We start from the raw sequence: 20,758 nt of genomic DNA, 5'->3' as shown, positions 1-20,758 counted from the left end.
TTTCCAATTCTTGTCAGTTTTTTCAAGGAACACAAAATACATAACTGAAAGGACTGTGTTTTAAAATAGGTAGGCTTCCATTTAGATGTACTGTAGTTAGTTTTGTTGGTACAGTACTATATTTTCAACAGAAGAAGTATTTTAATTCAGAATGATATGATTCTGAAAATGTCACTTGCCAAAAGAGATTGTGGACACATGGACTGTAATACACTACGTATGGTACATATTGTAGCAGTATGTAAAATTCCCTATTAACGACCCAACAACAAAATTAAATCAAAATGTTACGCATGCACAGAACTGCATAAAACATAAAAGGCAATGCAATTTAGCAAAAGATTTAAAAAAAAACAAAAAAACAATAACACCAGTTTCCAGAATTAAAACAGTATCCAAAGTCAGTATTCAAAATTGCAGAATTAGTGCTCAATAAGGCCCTAATGTAGTGCACTTGCAAATGAAAATGCACAAAAGCAACTAAAGTGCTTCACAGTATCTAAAAATGTTTAACTTTTACATTACCGTAGCTTGTCTCGTTCGCTTTGTTTTTACTGCATTTTCATCATGTGAAATTGCAGGAAGCGCTGTGTAACTGTGAAATAAAGACTGATCTGGCATGCGAGAAAAAAAAAAACGCGGGCTGTGACGGACAAACAAGTACATTGTAACATTGAAGAGATGGGCTTTGTATCAGAAAACAAGAAAATCGCTTGTAAGTGCATTCATTTGTTACATATATATAATGGGGATAGATTTTAAAACGCGACTTACGTGTATCTGGGTAATGGATATCCGAGTACTGACTGTATTACCAATATTTTACATCATAAAAAAACATTTTTTAAAATTGCAGAAAACAGAAAAAAGATTAAGTCAACCTAAGGAAGTATAACACATATTCTTAAGCTAAGGCAAATTGGTAGATATGTATATATTATTTAAAAGAGTAAAGTATTCAACAGCTTGAGTTACTTATTGAACAGCCTTCCAAGAATAACACATTGAGCTGCAAGGCAGGTCAGCATTAAATGACCTGAAGACTTAGGCCTTAGGATAAGGGGGGGTCAAGAATTCTGACGTATAGGTCAACAGGAATACTGTAGGTCAACAGAAGAACTAACTGGCTTAGTTAGTTTCTTTTAAACAATTTAGGATCCATAAGCTACAGGTCCAAAGAATTAAAGATGTGGAATGACATCTATATGTATGCAGTGCTGTTACTATGTGATAACTAAGCTAATAACAATTGTTTTGTGGGCTTACTATTACGAATAAGGTGCTGTAGCATAGCTATGATACAAGAGTACATAGTATATACCTGAAAAGAAAGTTGATTATGTATTATTATATTTTTTGTAAAACTATACTATTTTTCTACACATCCTATTCATATGCGAGTTTTGTTACTAATTATGATTTTAAATACTGAAAGATTAGCGTAATTCTAGCCTACTTTGACATCAAGTAGAATTACTGGATTACCAAGGGGAATTCTGACTAGGCCAGTCTAATTCAGGGTCAGGTATGATTATTAGTTAATCTCAGCTGTCTTAATCCTATTATTTTAAATCACCAGCACAAATGTGCCTAACCCACCAAAGTGAGACCCCAGATTGCAAAATTCACCATATATGGCTAAAATTGTATATTCTGGAATCCCTCCCCTTCTTCATTGAAACAAGCTGTGGCTAGTCAGGCTTGGTAATTTTGTCCAAATAAACAAAGAGAAACAAAACAAAACTAAAGTCTTTGCTAAATACCATCTGGCAGGTCTGTGTTCACAAGCACAGCAGTCTGTGATCTGTAAAATAATTAAACCCCCGAATGAGGGGGGGGGGGAAAGTTGATAAAGTGTTCTTGGCTTAGAGACAGAGGACGTATCATTACCATATGATGTAGTGTGGGTGTCAGCTTGTGTTGTGTTCCTTGAGACTTGCCTTCTTTTCTTTTTTCTTGTGGTTCAAACTGTGCTTTAGAAAGGGAGTACAGAGGGAGTTCTCTACCACTTGTCATCCATTGAAAAAGGACTAACGGGACCCACCCTTTCTCTGCCCCCACCTCCTCCTTCAGCTCCACACACCTGCTTTGCTTTGGCTGAACACTTTTTTAGTGCAATTACACATCGGCCTTGAGAGCTACACTACAAACCCCCTCCCCCTCCTGGATTTGGGAAAAAAACACAGGTATGGCTTCTTGTTATCAAAGTAATATTAGAGTGGAGAAGCACTCACTATGCATGCAGCTTTTTTGCAAGCAGGGCAAGGAGAATCTGTTTTTTTGCAAACTACAACAAAATGGCTTAGGGCTGGCTGAAATAATAGGGCTCCTGCATTGGTGCCTTTTTGAATAAAGTCAGTGCGTGCCACTATTTAATTTTTTTTTTGTGCAAAGAAATTAGTGTTAGAATTTTAATAAAACATCAGCAAATAATGTGGTTATTGGAATTAATGGGTAAACAGTGTGAGTGCTGATGAGATGTATGAAGCTAAAGTTTTGTTCTGTTTTTCAAATGGATAGATTATGTTTTCATAGATTTTTACCAGGGGTGTAAATTATTATTATTATTATTATTATTATTATTATTATTATTATTATTGTGACCATGCAGGCAAAAGGACTAATATCAGTTCTTGCAGAGGTTTTCAAAAAGCTGAATGTAATCTCTGCACAAACATGTTAAAACTGGTAGCCAATCACTTTGCAAAGTTATTAGCTAAGGTACCAGTTCTGTGTCTGACAAATAAAAAGTATTAAACACTTAGTTACATGCTAACTGATTATGGTAATATTGTTTGCTAGTGTTGTGTAAAGTAGGCATATCTGAGCTTTTTTTTATGAAAGCAGTTCAGCATGTGACTATCCACAGGCAGACTGACTGACTGACAGATATATGGACATATTGTTATCTAATCAACATTTTGAGCATTGTTTTTCTTTGGGAAGAATGCTCATTAGTGGGCCCATTAAGGTATTTTATAATAGGGATCTATTATAGAGTGAGTTTGTAAAGTTATAAATATATTTGTGGCTAGTTATTATTTTGTTCATGAAAGATAAAGAAAAGAAAATGCATTTTACTTATTAGTCCTGCGTGTTAACAGTTATGCCTGAGGATACTAAAAGTAATGGGAGGGGCTCCTTTGAAGTAAAGAACTACTGGAAAAATGCCAATTATAAGCACTCATTATGATGGTTTCTTAAATAAAGTGTAATAGAAAATGATCTATATCCTTTAGAATACATTAAGAGCTTTCTCAATTTTGAGTAAGGTCAAAGCAAGAAACATTTACATAAAGACTGGTAATTGTGTGAGCCTCACCCCAAAATGAGTGAGAGTTGGCAGCTAGAGTTAGCTACACAAGTGATTATGCTGTGGAAAAGCTGTGCAGTGATTGCTGCATGCATTCCAAGCCAGAACTAACAGAAAAGACTAATGTTTTTTTGTTACAATGATAACAATTGTCCGTTGTCACAGAATTTTTCTTATTTTACAGACAGCGAGTTGAACATACTGTGCCTGAAGGGTAGAGAAACACAGGCAAGATTTATAAGTGAAGTTTGACTGTAAAAAATACCAGCATTATCTGTGGAAAGACAACATGAAGTAATACCTTCTGTTTGTGCTTGATTTTACTGTAATTGTTTTTTGTGTTGAGTTGAATTGACACCCTTTGAATGGTTTTGAGGGTTATACTGACTGCCAGTCATCCATTGTTAAGCTTCATAACAACTGACGTTCCTAGACTTTCAGTCAAGACATGTGTGGCGCAGAATGACGTCATCTGAAACCGTGATTTCATATTTCTGGGAAATCGTTCTGCAGCACCACAGTAATAATATGGAAAAGGATAAGACAGGCCCTTTTTTTGGCATGCAGCACTTTTAATAGGTCATTTATGATTTTAATGTTGTATGTATTTTTAATCAAATATTCAATAGGAGGTTATTGTTATAGTTTAGAGTAGAAGTAATATAGAGATTCATTACAGTTGTCATCAATGTCTGCCCAGGGACTGTCAATGGAAATTAGCCTACTGGCTAAATTGAAAATGCAATGCATCTTGTGTCATGCAAGTGACACTTATGTTTCAATTGTATGTGCCCCTGATAAATAAATACAATAAACAATAAACAAATAACTTTTATCCATTTGACCTACAAAGAAATTAAAAAAAATAAATAAAAAATAAATAAAATAACTAGCCCAATGGCAATGGGACCATGCAAGACTGGACATGAATATAAATTACAAACATGTTGCTTAAAGGAATTCCTTTCTGGAACAAGTTTGGGCCTCTTTTCTATTTCCGTAACCTTTAGAATTAATGAATTATTCCAGGGTCCTCTTTGGCAGTCGTGTCTGTGCAATATATTTATAGAGGCTTGTGTTATATTATTTTTTAACATTGAGGGCAGTGAATTGAAAAAAGGTCCTTACACATTTAAGTATAGTGTATGTACAATCTACTGTCAAGTTGGTCTGACTGTAGATTATCTAAAAGTCAGATAGCAAAGGAGCACTATAGTAAATGCCCTTGAACCTTTGAATTAGTAATCCTATTAATACAGTTACCTGTATGTACGGAAACAGTAGGCAATGAACCCTCAATGTGAGAAATACTGTTTTGTCATTCAGTGAAATAGGGGATGGAAAGCAGGACTTTTCCATTATTTTTATATTGTTACGCAGATTTGAAAACATAAAAAGTAGCAGGTGTACATACATGCATACATTGAATTTTGAAATGGATGCATAATTCACTGATTTAATTGACTAAGTATTATTATTAACACACTCAAAATAAAAAGTAATGCATTTAGTGGAATTACACAATTCTGATTGTTACTTAATAGTGACTGAACTTATTTGCATTCTACTTGTTGGGTCGCACTTATAGATTATAGCTGCTGGTGTATCATTTCATTCAAGCAGGAGGAGCTTATTTGCTAACAACACACATGGTAATGTTAGAGTGAATGCCATTGCTGTATACGGATTTGTATATAATTGTACAGTTTTAAACTGGCAAGAAACTCTTAAAGATGCAGACCAACATTGATAAGAGTGATGTTTTACTAGGCTGCAGAACTTTAACGCTCATGGCTGGTTACACAACCCCCAATTAGCACTAATCATTGACTACACTATCAAAGGTAATATTAGGTAGTGCAAGATTAGTTCTAATCAAGGTCTGTGACTCCAGCAAAATATCATGAAGACTGAGTAAACTAAATAACACCTTTTGAAAAGTGTCTTTCTCAATGTCACATTTGTCAGTAGTGTTATGTGGGACTTCTCAAGAGGTAGTACTTTAGTAATGCAGCTCTGAGTTCAATCATGTAGTGTGTTCAACTATCTGATGTAAACTACACAGTGTAAACTACACAATAAAGTATCCATAGAGGGTATACGTTACATAGAAGTAACCAGTGCATGCATTTCCATGCAGCTGTGAATACAGTATATCAAGAGGCTGTTTGAAATGGAGCACAATGAATACAAGCATTGCAGAGTAAGTTGCTTCAAATTACACATCTTATGTTTAAATCATTCTAACTGATTTTTATTGCAAGCTAAAATATTGTGGTGATTTTACCTGAGTTCAGGTGCTGCTCTTGAGTTCAAATTGTCTTCTATAGACACATGTAGCATAGGCTAGATTAGTCAAAATGTTTTTTATTAGTAAGCACCAGCACCAAATAGTGCACAGCTGTGTATTGATGGTGCTGGTTCTTACTTTTGTAAAGACACTTTGGCTGTTCTAACCAATGTTATATATGTCCAAACAAGCAATATTTGAGTAATTTTAATAATAACTACTCAAAACGATGGTAAACATCATAAAATAGGTAAAGGGACAATAAAAACGAAAATGTAAGTATGTGAATGTTGAAGCTATTTTCTTAGGTCAGTCTTCTGGGTGGTTGTTCCAAGTGGATACATATTTTTTACAGCATTTGTCTTCATTTAAAAGCCCAGGTTAATGTCAATAAATGGGTTTCTTCCAAATAATCTGCTGCACATAAACATAATTCATTGCCATTCTTTTTTTTTTTTCTGTTAAATTGTTCTCACATTTTCATGTTTTTATCCGACTACATCCCAGCATACATATATCATAGGAAATGTGTAGAGCTCCAGAAACTGTGGTATTTGTACAGTATTTTTTAATCATTTTCAATTTGCTGAACTGCAATTCAGGCCAGAGTCATGTTTCATTGTGGCTAACCAACATGATACTCTTGTTCAGTCACCTGGCATTTGTGCATGGAAGATGGTGATTTCAGTCTATAAAAAATGTTACTGTGTGAAATTTAACTTTTCCTTGATTTTGTGACTGATGATTTGCTTGTACCTACAGTTTTATATGTCGGTTAGTGGTGTTTTCTTGGTTACTCATTCAATATATTTGATCCCAAATCCGTATAGCTTAGAAGCAAATTTCACCACAAGCAAACCAGACGGAAGACACGGAGTCTGGTTGTTCAGCTGGGAAACATGTGCATTTGTCTCCTGCCAAACAGTTTAGAAAAGCACAATAAGTGCTTCAGTATTATTTCTACAACAGCAAATGCATTGACATCAAAGGACAGGGCCCACCCAGTCTGCAGGCTTTCTAGGTGAGCTACCTTTCAATAGCACAGTTGTATATCCAGCTGTATATCCCTTATATCATTTTTCAGGGTGTACACCAAACCAAACTCTGAACCATGGTGAATCTCGGGGTATTTGGCCAATACAAACAGTTATGTAAGTGACGTCATGAAGTCATTTAGCTAGGTCCTTCCCCATACTTTTAAAACTGAGAAAAGCTGTTCATGAAGACAATAGTTCATGAAGACAAAATAATGTGATATCTTGTAACAATTGTAAGTTGCCCTGGATAGGGGCGCCTGCTAATTAATTAATTAATTAATAAATAAATAAATAAATAAATAAATAAATAAATAATAACAAGGAGACAGTACAAGAGGATTGTGTTGCACTGGATGCATTTGGAACCCCGTTGAAGTCCCCCAGAAGATATTGGTTTGTCTTCAGTTATGAATGACACCAGTTTGCTTGTATAAAATGGTGTGGATGGAAAGACACATCACTAGAGAAAAGGTAATTTCTCATGACTTAGATTGGATCACAGCTCTATTATCAGATCAGATCAACATCTTCAGATTCATTCTCCATGTAAATCTCTCTAAAATGGTATGTTCCTTATTACATGACTCAGCATGACAAATCTTTTAGAAGGGATGCACACTGATCTCATTTCATATTTCACATGTAAAGTATTTAAGAAATTCTGTGCTTTTTCTGTCCTGTGGAATGTTCTCTGTTGTGCTTGTTTCTGCAGGCTCAGGACATAGAGATGACTGTACCACCATGCACAATGTTATGCCTCTCTGCCTCATTTTACATCAGTTGAGTAGCTCAACAAATACACCTTTACAAATATTCGTCAAAATCAGACCCAACAGGGTATTGCTCCTTGTGGTGATCCAGTCTTCCCTTGCACTCTGTAACATTATCATTTCCTTTTAGGTCTTCTCAAGCTCTGTGTCTTCTGTGAGATCTCAATCATGAACTCGACCATCCTTCTCCTGCTGTTGGCCACAGTTGCCTGGGCAAAACCCTTTCGCCAAACAGGCTTCCTCGATTTCATGTTAGAAGATGAGGGGTCTGGAAAAAAAGAAATTGATGACAAGGTAGATGAGGAAAGTCCACCAACTGAGCGACCAGATGTACCTGAAGGGGCGGTCTGTCCCTTTGGATGCCAGTGCCATCTCCGGGTGATCCAGTGCTCAGATTTAGGTAGGACTTTTATCGTTAACCTTCCCCTTCACCTTTATTTAAAATCACTTTAAGTGGTTGAAGCTAACAAAATAATTCCAACACATGTTTTTATAATTTGGCACTTGACTATGGAAAGAAATATGTTTCCAAGCTTTACCTTCAAGTTGTTTTATCCTTTCTTGGTCATTTCACCTGCAAAGGGAAATTATCCCCACAGCTTTAACACTTCTTTTCTCCTTTTCCACCATTGACTGACTGCAGCATGTTTGACCCCAAATGAAATTCTGAGATTAAATGAACTACTACATGTAACAGACTTCATGAAAGTAAGGCAAAAAAAGGAACTTTAACTTGGTGTTGTACCAGATATCATGTTTTAAAATTATACAAATGTTTGGTTTCACATGTGTTTCTTTTTAAACTGCCCATCTGAGACCTACAGTTCATGTCAATCAGAAGCATGTCACTGGTTCCAGACTTGTGTTTTTCTTCTCTCCTTTTCTTAGTTTAGTGTTTTGATCGGTTTGTCTGTGTGAAAATGTTGTAGGCACATTTTTATGACAACCAATGATTTTCTTATTGGAGGTTCTTCATGTGCACATAAGATGGTAATTTTTCTAAAACCGTAATCTATTTGTAATATGTAAGGACCTAATATGTAAATATGTAAAGGTCGAATTTATCTTTTTGAATTTATTTTAGGAGATTACTTACTAATAGTCCAGCAAAGTGTAGCTATAGAAATGTTCTTACTTTCATTATTGTCTATAATAGTTTTCTCAATTTTCTAAAAAAAAAAAAAAAAGAAAAAGAAATGTATTCTCCACACCTTTGCAGATGTCACATAACACAGATTTTGCTTATGAGAGACACTGCAGCATCATGGCCATAATTAATGATTTTAGATTGATTGGCTTTCTTCAAGCTGTTGCCTTGCTCTTCGAATACATTTATGATTCTAATATAATATTAAAAGTGGTAACAGAGAATACCATTTGCATGAAATTCAGGGCTGGGAAAATATACTTCAGAAAGGCAGTGAATAAAAATAGGGAATTATAGGATCTCAACACTCTACTAAGTTTTACTACTACAATGGGTAGAGAGCATTATTTTGGCAAGTATCAGTGTTGTTAACATAGCTTTTGATACTGTACCTGTTTTGTAGAAACAGAACGCTTCAGTTTCAGTCTCAGATGCTTTAGAACTCTCAAACACTGAAATGGAACACATTTGAATAACAAATATATATCTTGGCAAAAAAGCAGAGCAGACAGGCTGATATCAGAGGAAGCCATTCCATTACCTCATATGAGTCATGCTTCAGGGTCAGAGGAAATGGTCCCAGGGAGAACTCTGAATTCACATCTTCTTAGGCAATCTTGGCATTCAGATGTCTCAGAACAGATATGTTCTCCAGACCTCTTGGATGATGTTCATGTTTTATGGGGCAGGGGCGATACAGTTTTTTTCTTCATAAAAGCTTCTAATGAAAATGGTCTAAGTGAAGGCCCAGCCATCAAGCTTGTTAAAATTACCTAATACATAAAACATAACACAGCTATTAGATCCACTAACTAGAGGAAAAATAATTTTATATAACCTGCATATGTTTTTATTTAAGGGGTATGAATTGCCTATAGTGTGTCATTTTAATTAAATAAACTCAAAAATAAAGAATCTTTATAATTAACAAAATAAGCTCACTAAAACAGAAAAAATAATAATTTGGGGAAACAGACAGATAATACAAAACATTGAATTGCAAAGTTTGACTAGTTAAAGGAGCTAATGCGAGACATATTTTTTCTACATTTCATTTCTTCCAACCTAGAATGCCCACTTGCCATTATAAAACATGGTCACACACACCCTGAACCAAATGTTTTCAGCCAGCTAGGAATGACATTCAGCCAAGTACACTATTTTTCACTATTTTGACAACCGTAAACACATAAACCATCTGTATTTTAATGGATTTCCCTGACACACTGCTTTAAATTAAACAGAATTAGACACACCCCTTCTTGGTCCCTTAATTAAGACATCCTATAGGGAAAAGCTGCTCTTTAGTATTGTGTGTATAGGGCATTGTAGAGTGTAACATCAAGACTTATTCCTGCCCCTGAAATACATCATCAAGAATCTCCAATTCCTTATAGCTCTTATGTACCAGGCCTCCTTTAAATATGATCAAAGGCACTCAAATCCCACATTCACTCAGTAAATACAGTAGCTTGTGGTTCAGCAGATCCCACCACCTGTTACTATATAAAGAATGCACAACTGAAACATATATCTTGCAATGCAAGTATGAAACTAGGAAGTAAAATACAATGTATGCATTTAATAGGCAAGATAGGCTTTGGTTACATCTGCTCATGTAATAAATGTCTAAACTCATTTTCATTATATTATACATGTGTAACGCCCAACCCAATGAATTAAATATATCACATCACTAATTGCCGGGACCTTATATAGGGATAATGTCTATCTTTCTCTATAATAATTAAAACTAATTACAGCTCTAATGGTGAATTGTACATGTCTTGTTTACACGATTAATTTAATGATATATCTGGTATTTTTCATTACCCCGTTCAGGATTTTCTACCTTTTGCCTTTGTCATTTTCTTTGCCAATTTAAAGCATTAAAGCACATGGCTAATTTAAGTATGTGGGTATAGTTGTAAATGAGCCATATGCAGCTAGGGTCCAGTGGAAGCTCTTCGGTCTGCTTTCAGTCTCACACACATACACACACTCAGTTTAAATAATCATAAACTATTGATTGAATGATTTAGCAGTCATGTACTTTAGTATTCCCTTCATTACAAAAACTGACAGCAAAATGATGCAGAAATTTGTTTAGAAAATGACTAGATCGATAGCATAACTGACATGGTAATGTAACATTCATATAAACTTTCCAGCAATACTGTAAAATCTTAAATTACTAAACAATGTCATCAGCAGAACAGTAACACAGTAGAATTATTGATGCCTTAGCCTTATATGCAATGTTTCAATATCTGACAACTGTAACCTATTCTTGCTAACAAAGACTGCAGAACAGGGGCATTAATAACTTTTCTCCAATGCTGAAAAAAATAACAGCAGCACATATTGAACAACACTGTCTGCCTTGAACAAATGATTTCCCACCTAAAACCTTGTCAAGTGTTGCTTTTAATTCGTAATAGTGTTTAAAATATACTTAAAAGATATTTGTGGGGATTGGATTACATAAATGACACTTCAAAAAATGATTTTTATCTTGTTGATGCTGCTACCACTATAATGAAAAAGAGGTGATAAAATATTTTCTATTTTAGTTCACTTTGGAAACTTAATTGTATTTCTGAAAGGAGTAAACACTCCATAATCAAATACATAATCATCAAACCATAGCCTTGTCTAGGGGGGAGGTGGCCCCAAATACCACTTTTTCTGCCCGCTGGCATTAGACATTCATCTAATTCATGTACTTCATTCATCTTAGTTTGTCAGCATAAGTGCAGGTAATGAGTTCCAATGGGCAAGGCCATGGGCCAAATGCAAATATCATTCATAGGCATGTTTATCTGTCAAATCAATAAACTGTTCATTCATTCCATTGCCATGTCTTCTTTCTGAATTACTGTATTCACTGAGAGCCATGCATTAATATGTACCCCCCAGGTTTCCTCATGTCTGTATTAGCAGCACTGTGTTATTGGGAAAGTATTACCAGCTGGAAGACAAAAACAAAAAGTTTCCTGTAATTTAATTGTCTGATAGCAAAGTAATAAAACATTCTATTGGAACAAACAAGTCAAGTCCTGAGGTCACTGGGAATTGAGAAATTCAGACATAAAAAAGACACAAGCATACATTTCTAATTATACTTAAAAACAGAATCATTTCCTCCTGTAAATAAGCCTGTATTAACTCTTTGCCCATTTACTGTAAATATTTTGACTTCTACAGCTAGCAGCCCATTCAACTAATGTTGGATATTTAAAGTTTTACAAACTGAACCACTCTGTTCTATAATTCACAGACATAAACAAAAGTAAGGATTATTTTAATATACAGTTCGACAAAGAAAAAAAAGCTCTATGTAGCACACACTTTAAATAAACTGTCTGCTGTAATAAACTAATCTAAACAAACTCTGAAAGGGCAGACACTTGGCTGGTGTTTACGTATGATAAAGCAGGCTGGAATTTCCACAAATCCTAATACTTTACAAGGAACCGTCTCAAAAGTAACTCTTAACAGTAATAAGTTGTGTGAAACATCAATATAATGTGCATGCAATGTCATGCCGAATTAAAAGTATATATTATTATTATTATTTATTTCTTAGCAGACGCCCTTATCCAGGGCGACTTACAATTGTTACAACATATCACATTATATATTATTTCACATTATACAGATATCACATTATTTTTACATACAATTACCCATTTATACAGGTGGGTTTTTACCGGAGCAATCTAGGTAAAATACCTTGCTCAAGGGTACAACAGCAGTGTCCCCGACTGGGGATTGAACCCACAACCCTCCGGTCAAGAGTCCAGAGCCCTAACCACTACTCCACACTGCTGTGGAGTAAACAACTGATCATTTCTAAAATAACAACTCTCTTTTTGTTACGCAAGTTAAAATCCCAGCTTGTTGAATTCCGTAGACATTATCGTATAAAAAAAACAGCGTACAAACTGAGTCACATCTGCTCTGAACTACATAGGAATTTATTAACTGTTTTTCTTTTCCACTTCAGGTCTGAAGAATGTGCCGGCTGATATTCCCTCAGATACATCTCTTCTGGACTTGCAGAACAACAAAATCACTGAAATCAGAGAGTTTGACTTCAAGAACCTAAAGATTTTACATGTAAGATGAATTCTATTTTTTTGGTCAGATTCTCTTTATACAATTAAGGCGATTAAGAACAAAAAAAAAATATTGTAGTTGATTTAATTTACCATATTTCCTGTAATCTTCTTGGAATCTTATGGAGAAATGCCATTGATATGGAATATTTATTGGGGAAATATCAATCACTGACCCCGTGGCTATAAAAAAAAGAAGTTCTTGGAGTCCTATTTGCCTTATGTCTATATGTACAACTAGCAATAAACTTGGTATGTATAGAGTATAATGTACTTTCACACAAACAATTGAAGTGGAAAAATTCAGCTCAACTTTTAAATGAAACTATATAAATAGTGTACTTTATACAATGTATCCTTTTGGTCAAAGGATGTGTGTTATTGTAAGTGTTTTTAAATTACCTCTTTACACTCTAAAATCTGTAAAATCAAACATTTCAAGTTTCAATTTGAAAAGAAATAGAGTGGTGAAAGATGGGCCCACATCTGGGCATCTTTGCATGTGTGCAACACCAGGAACATCTGAATGGTGCACCTAGAAAAATAAACCATATTATTTATGGCTGAGTGTTTGCACTTTAACCTCATCTCAAAGAACAGCAAGTGCACTGTTTGAGCTTGTTACTGGCATGACCTAGATACATAGGTTAGGCACAGACAGGATTTATATGTGCTCACCCAAGGTAAGCATGGGGTATTAAATCTATAGCTGAACCAACTGGTCACTGTCTTATCGTCGAGAAAACATGGTGCCAATTAAATATGACCTTTAATAATTTATGGAAAAGCTAGTTGGGTGACTTTATGCTTCAGAAGTTAAGGTACCTTCTGTTCATGAGTAGAACGTTACACATGTTTTTTGTACTTTGTAGGTCACGTAACTCAGTACTTTATCATTGCTGTAATCCCCATAAAGGAGGTGATATCCATGGGTCCATGACAATTCATCCTGCGACAATTTGTCCCCTCGCAAGCTTGTCCCCCCACAATTCATCCCTATTACTAGATGTCCATATTTTAAGAGCTGTCAGTCTGAAACGTTCTGAATTGCGTATGTGTCATTTTTAAAGTGTTCTGGTTTTCTTAATGTGGATAATAACAAACCAATAAAAAACATATATAGAAACAGAGACATGCGTTTGGAAATTATAACTTATACTATAGCAAATACTGCATTTTTGGTAAAGATATGTTGTTCCATACCATTGTATCTTTTTATTTAATTTGATTAAAATGACAATGGTCTCTGTTTTCACCATATTTTTCTAATTATTTTTAATAATTACACTGTAGCCTATATGATTTTGTGCACAGAGCGAGCACATTTACTAATGTAACGGGAGGTAGGTAGGAGGAGGAGATGTTTTGGGCAGGGGGACTGGTTGTATTGGGAGTATTGTTGGTTGTTTGGGTGAGGACAACCACCAATTTGCGGGGACGAATTGTCACAGGGGTGAATTGTTGGGGATGAATTGTTGTGCACCCGATATTGAAATAGGCGTTAGAAGACATTTTCTGTGTGTACCTCTCATTAAGAAGATCTTTATTTATGTTCAGGTTTTCCAGTCTTTGTTTTCATTTTGACTTGAGCGATTCCAATGATCTCCACCTAGAACACTGTTTGGAGTCAGGTGTGGTCCTACTTGCAACACAGGAAGTGAATCTGTAGTGTTGTAGCACGCATCTGTGTCAAAATGAACCAGACAAAATCAGGAAAAAAAAGAAGATGAGACCATAATGGATTTTGTTTTTACACAAGAAAAAAACCCTCGTACACTGAGATATTTTAGCCTATTTTAATGGTCTAGATTGGGACGGTATTTAGATTAGCCGCTGTTTCAACCAAATTGAATGGACCACAGTGTGTCAGTGTTGTGCCACTTACATTTTACAGTACCCGCCATGCTCCCCAAGCTTCCCTGTTCACCATGAAGGGCTAATGTGGAGGAAAGGGTCTGCCAAACTCCCATTGTATTGGAGTGAGCACTCTGGCTCCAGCTGGTGATTACATTAGAAGATTTTCTGTTGGCAGCTTAGTTTTGCCTTGCCTGCACTCAACGTGTTTTATACCATCAGGGCCCCTCTGTTAACCCTTTCATAGTAATACACACACATTCATACCTATAATAGAATTTCACACAATGACTAAAAAAAGCCATAGATTTATAATGAATTCATGTGCAGCACAATAAGAACAACAGCTATACCACTGTAATGCATACAAATTGTTTTAAATTGTTACAGATAAAGCATTATTATCAATATTGTACATTTGGGATTTCCAATGCTTGATAACTTTATTGAGTCAATCCCCAATAATAAATCTTTGAAATCAAAAAAAGGAAATCACATTTTTGAATAGTTAAGTTGAAATGCAAAACCAAAGCAGATTTATACTTTTGAAATTAATAAAAGGTTATAATGTGGTGCTGTATTTATTTTATTGTACATAAACCTGTGTGTGCTAATCTCATGTACAATACAGCAGAGCAGTAGGCACAGTCAAATATATTGTACAGTGGGCTCAAATGTAATAATCATATGTATTAAACAGTATACTTTACACTTTGTTTTCTTTCAGTGTGATGTTTAAAATGATAATAATGTGTTATTCTTAAAATAAAAGTAGGGCATGAGAAACAACCAATCAGACTTGTTTACAATTATTGGTATTGGTATATTTCTTTTTAGCTTCTTTTTTTACAGTACATTTGGTTAAATTATAGGAAAAAATGACTTCAATCCATAACAAGAAATGTTGCCTTTAACAGGCTCTGATCCTCGTCAACAACAAAATCACGACCATACACCCCAAAGCCTTAATCCCCATGGGGAAACTACAGAGACTCTACCTGTCTAAGAACTTCCTGAAGGAGATGCCAGTCAACATGCCCAAGAACCTGCAGGAGTTGCGCATTCATGAGAACGAGATCGCCAAAATCAAGAAATCCTCATTCGAAGGGATGACCCAAGTCATTGTGATGGGTAAACGCATTTTTTCTTCTTATATCATTTTTTTTTTACTTAGTGGGCCTCTTTGAAAACTACTCGCCTAAACATTTACTGACACTCGGCATGTGGTCGTACCAAATAACAGGCCTGACTGGGAAGGAACCATTGCTTCCCTTAAGGGGAACCTAGAGTGGGAGAGAACGTGAAATGAAAAAGAATTAGGATAGATTTGGCCGGGGTTCCCTCTGGCTTGCGGAGAACCTTCCTGGTGAGCCGCGACTGGGCCTCTAAGGTTGGGAAGTGAGCTTCACTTGCCTCCAGAGGGAGACCGTTGCAGAGATGGCTGAGAGTATTGAGGAGGAAGGGAGGATGGAGGGAAACTAAAAACAATACAGAGAATAAGGGAGTAACATAGGGTTTGAATAGGGAGACTAATTCATATTTTTGCAGGACATAACAGGGGAGCCCTAGCTGCTGCCTCGTGAACCACACACAAAGGTTACAACAATATACACTAAAACTGTACACATAAGTTTGTAATTGTATCTCTGGTTTCCTGTGACATTGACAAATCAATCAACTTAGCTTTCTCGTGATTTATGTCACCAGAAACCCTTGATAGAATTATAACTTTATTATGCACAGTTGGGTGCACATTATTATTATTATTATTATTATTATTATTATTATTATTATTATTATTATTATTATTATTATTATTATTATTATTATTATTTAATAAGATTCAACATTACGTCTCATATAAGACTTGTTATTTTTCCATTTTAATTTAAAGTGGAGGGTTTGATTGTGAGCATAGTTAAAGTGTGTTTTGTTTTCGTTGTGCACAGAGCTGGGAACAAACCCACTGAAGAATGTAGGAATTGAAAATGGAGCCTTCCAAGACCTGAAGAAGCTGTCCTACATCCGGATTTCAGACACCAACATCACAGCCATTCCTAAAGGTGTATACTCAATTGTACATTGTGTCATTTTTTTATACTGCATCATTCAATCTGGCAAGCATGTATGTTCTTACCACAAACCTGTCTGTTATTCTACCTGTCTATCTCCACATTCATTTTACAGAAAACATTTAAGAATGTGTCCAGAGCCCAGTAATATACATATATTAATTTTGTTTAGCATAATGCAAGTCAGTTCAAAATGAGGCAATAACAGGTCTGATTAATTATATTTACAGGAAATAAGGTTGATATTCTGTGTTGAAAGCAACCCTTTAAAAAAAAAAACAGCTCCATGCTGAAGAATAACCTCTGTTATCACCTCTCCCAGGTCTCCCCAGCTCATTGTCTGAGCTCCATCTTGATGGCAACAAAATCACCAAAGTAGAAGCTGCCAGTCTCAAGGGTCTCAACAATCTCAACAAGTAATAATGTGTATTATACTTCTGTTATTAAGTGTACCCATGTTAAAATTTCAACCAATGACCAGCCCTGGTTTTAAGTTGGTAAAAGCAAGTTGTGCTGAGTTTGTGGGCAGGTTCAAAGTGGATTACTGCATGAAGGAACTGACAAATGTTGTTATTTGATGCAAACTTTGAAATGTACTAACAGATTCCTATAAAGTTATTAGGGGTGTGGGGTATATGTGACCAGTACTTGAAATTGCTCTTAACATTGGAATTCAGAACCGAGGAAGAATATTGGTGTGAATGACTAAAGCTTAATCTCCAAGAGTACACTTATCCCAAAGTACTCCATTATATTTACTGTAAACCATGAGCAGGTCTTTAAAAACAGAGGTCTCTTCTATACTTTGATCTGTTTAACTGTTAACGTTTGACAATCATATGTTGCACTACACAACTTGGTAGTTCCATTTATTTGGATAAAGTTATGAATAACAAAGTTTCCATTTCTCAGTGTGACATATAACTGTAGTTTGGAAGTCCACAGTGCTTTATTTGTATGTCTTACTCTACAGGCTTGGTCTGAGCTTCAACCAAATCAGCTCAGTGGAAAATGCAACCCTTGTTCATGTCCCCCACTTGAGAGAGCTGCACCTGGATAACAATGCTCTCGTCAGTGTGCCCCCTGGCCTGCCCGAGCACAAGTACATCCAGGCAAGAATCCTACTTTTGAAAATTATTATTATTATTATTATTATTATTATTATTATTATTATTATTATTATTATTAGTCGTAGTAGTCGTAGTCATAGTAGTAGTCGTAGTATTATTGATGATGATAAAAATCATCAACATAATAATGAATGAATTATGGTATACTGCTGTACCCACTTGGTTTCTCATCTTGTAAAATCTAAGAAGTTATGCAGCAGCTGGCCTGGTCAGAACCTGCAAGCTCTGCAAGAAGAATTATGGGGAAGCTGTGTTGTTTCATTTTCGATATGTAAGATTCAGTCTCTCTCTTTTCTCCTTCCATTCCCACACAGGTTATCTACCTCCACAACAACAAAATTGCTGCAGTCGGGACAGAAGACTTCTGCCCTCCAAGCTACAACACAAAGAAGGCCATGTACTCTGGTATCAGCCTTTTCAGCAACCCTGTTCCATACTGGGAGGTCCAGCCTATCACCTTCCGCTGTGTCTTCGATCGCTCTGCCATTCAGCTCGGAAACTACAGGAAAAAATAAACCCTAAATGCAATTTCCATCTCATCCCAAACCTCAAACCCCACGAAAGAATTACCATTTGTATTATATGCAATTTCAATTTTACAAATTGCTGGAATCTGGCATATTTTGATACAAATTGATTGGTTTTTAAAATAACAAAAATAAGTCAGTTTGCAAAAGGGTCTAACCATTGATAAAATGCACGCCACATTTAATCAGTGGCAAAAAGTACCCTTAACAAAAAGCTGCATACTTATACTAGTATGTTATTACATGTGTAATGCAAGTATACAAGACGTGTACCATTGAGATTCTAAGTACAACATGTAATGTACTATTTGTTTTCTTTTTCTATGGAATGTCAGGAGAAGTAGAGTTTTATTTTGTCACATTTCTGTATTTCTTTTCCAGGCTTGCTTTTGTGTTGTTGTGTTTTTTTTTTATTGTATTTTTTTTTTTTTTTAACTTTTAGCACCTTTCCAAATTGCCCCTGTAATTTCCCTTTTTAAGACCAAACCCAGGGTAAATGCTATTGTTAAAGCTTTAGAATAAACAATATACATATATACATAGAAATGTTGTCACTGAAACTATTAGCATGCTTTTTTTCTGCAAGCTGTTTTATGGATTACAGCTCTTTATATGATTAAGGTGGATCAGAGACAGCAGGCTGATAACACAGAGAGCACTTGCATCTCTGAGAAAAAGGAAACTCCCACCCAGGTGGAGCAGTCCAGGTATAAATAAAACAAGTTAATAATATAACTGTCACTACATGCACACTGAATTGGTCTTACTTAATATGTGTCCTTAACTACTGGTTATCTAAAAGAGTGTTTTACTATGATGATAGTCACTACAATGCCTCTGAATAGTATCTGAAAGTCCTCCTAAATGTTGCTTACGATACGTTCTGTATAAATATAACAATTGTTTCTCACTATGACTCATGCAAGCCCTGCTGACCACATTATCCAGCTGTGTACATATACTGTATATTTACAGATAACTAACATTGAATTGTTTAATCAGAGTAGAGTTCATACCTTGCCTGTTTCTCAGGACAGACGAGCTTTTGGTTGGTTTAGTTGCTGGAAACTGCCCATATATACGTCTTAAACATATTATCAATTTAAAAAATTGACATTGATTTAGCAAACTCTTCCACTCAAACACCCCACAAAAGATATAAGCCTGTTTTATTTTCTGTAATAATAATTGTGCAAAAGCACATTCGAGTAAATATATTTGAGTTACCAAGACCATGTTTTGCAAAACCAATGTAATATACCATACATGCCATAAATGCAAGTTTTCTGTCAAAAAATACTTAACAGCTATGGTTTATCACTATTGTAAAAACAATCATAATGTCACTACTAAATGTTGTTAGGAATTGGTGTGGGGTAAAGCATGGGCCCAGAAATATACTGAATCATTTTTCAGTAGACCCTTAGATAGGTTCCCTAAGCAGTCCTCTCACACTTAAAATCAGTTTCAGGTATATTAAGTGGTTTCTCTGAAAATGGTGCACTATAAATGCATGCAATTCTTAGTGTAACACGTAACACTTTTTGGTAACTAGAAATCCTGCACTGGTTGCATGAATTGATTCAATTCAGATAAGCTTATAAAATCAATACTTTGCCATTAACACGTGTACAACAGCTTTGAGATTTATGTAGCCAAATGCGCTGGGCGCAATTTACCACCAGGTGAATACCAAAAAAAGAGTTTGAAGCCTGGAGACTCATAATCAGAACATTGGGTAATATAGATTTGTTCCACCATCTGATGAGAAGCCATTAGTTCTTCTGCTTCAGGATGACCTTTAAAATCATATCATATAAAGCACAATTTTGTATAAAACATGTGTAAAATGAAAATGTATTCTATGTTGGTTGTGGCCATTTACCCTGTCTAAGATTAAAATGCAATTGCTAACATGCAGGTGTGGTTATATGAACTAGCAGTCTAAGGCTGAAGAATCAATAACAGTTATGCCTCTATGGTCATTTGAAAACATGTCGCTTATACATGTTTTTTTCCTAATAAGAGATCCACTCCCACTCCACCCACACCAAGAAAATAAAACAGTGAAACAGAACCTCATGGCCAGTAAAATACCCTGTCTACTTAGGTCTTTCACTGGCCATGAGAATGTGTTCTTATCTCCTGTGAAATCTTAAGCAATGATACACATATCTTTTAATCATATGTAACAGGCAGTGTTCTGTGATACACTGCCGTTACAGATTTTGTTCAGTCCCGTCAGTGAGATGAGATGAGGTTAAAAGCTCTAAAATCATGAATGCAAATGAGCCCGACTCTCTTGCATTTTGGTTTAGACACTCACTTGCGGCGCAGGGGGTCACCTGCACGCGCCCAGCCTCCGCCCTGTACATTTGTGCCATGACTCGGATCTCACAGATTGGCTGCAGCCGATCGCCGAGGTTAAAGGCGAGAAGAGTGTAACGGCAGTGTTGCGTGATACACTGTTACAGATTCTATTGACCCCTGTCTGTGA

General features: G+C 35.6%; 1 protein-coding gene across 2 annotated transcripts; it reads left to right on the top strand.

The window, feature by feature from the left end:
* The first annotated feature begins 1,935 nt into the window (after positions 1-1,935).
* On the top strand, positions 1,936-20,177 carry LOC117415452 (decorin). Of its 2 annotated transcripts, none has more exons than XM_034025811.3 (8): positions 1,936-2,186; positions 7,541-7,810; positions 12,567-12,679; positions 15,450-15,663; positions 16,482-16,595; positions 16,927-17,020; positions 17,578-17,716; positions 18,049-20,177. In XM_034025811.3, exons 2-8 carry the CDS (start codon positions 7,579-7,581, stop codon positions 18,247-18,249), a joined length of 1,107 nt encoding a protein of 368 aa, XP_033881702.1. In that variant the 5' UTR covers positions 1,936-2,186; positions 7,541-7,578; the 3' UTR covers positions 18,250-20,177. The 2 variants fall into 2 exon arrangements, with proteins under 2 accessions (XP_033881702.1, XP_058882937.1); XM_059026954.1 differs by lacking the exon at positions 1,936-2,186 and adding an exon at positions 7,353-7,419.
* Positions 20,178-20,758: the final 581 nt, after the last annotated feature.

This window comes from Acipenser ruthenus, chromosome 7 (assembly GCF_902713425.1).
Source record: "Acipenser ruthenus chromosome 7, fAciRut3.2 maternal haplotype, whole genome shotgun sequence".
NCBI classification, from domain to species: Eukaryota; Metazoa; Chordata; class Actinopteri; order Acipenseriformes; family Acipenseridae; genus Acipenser; species Acipenser ruthenus.
The sequence above is the reverse complement of the archived record's forward strand: the minus strand, read 5'-3'. Positions and strand labels throughout refer to the sequence as shown.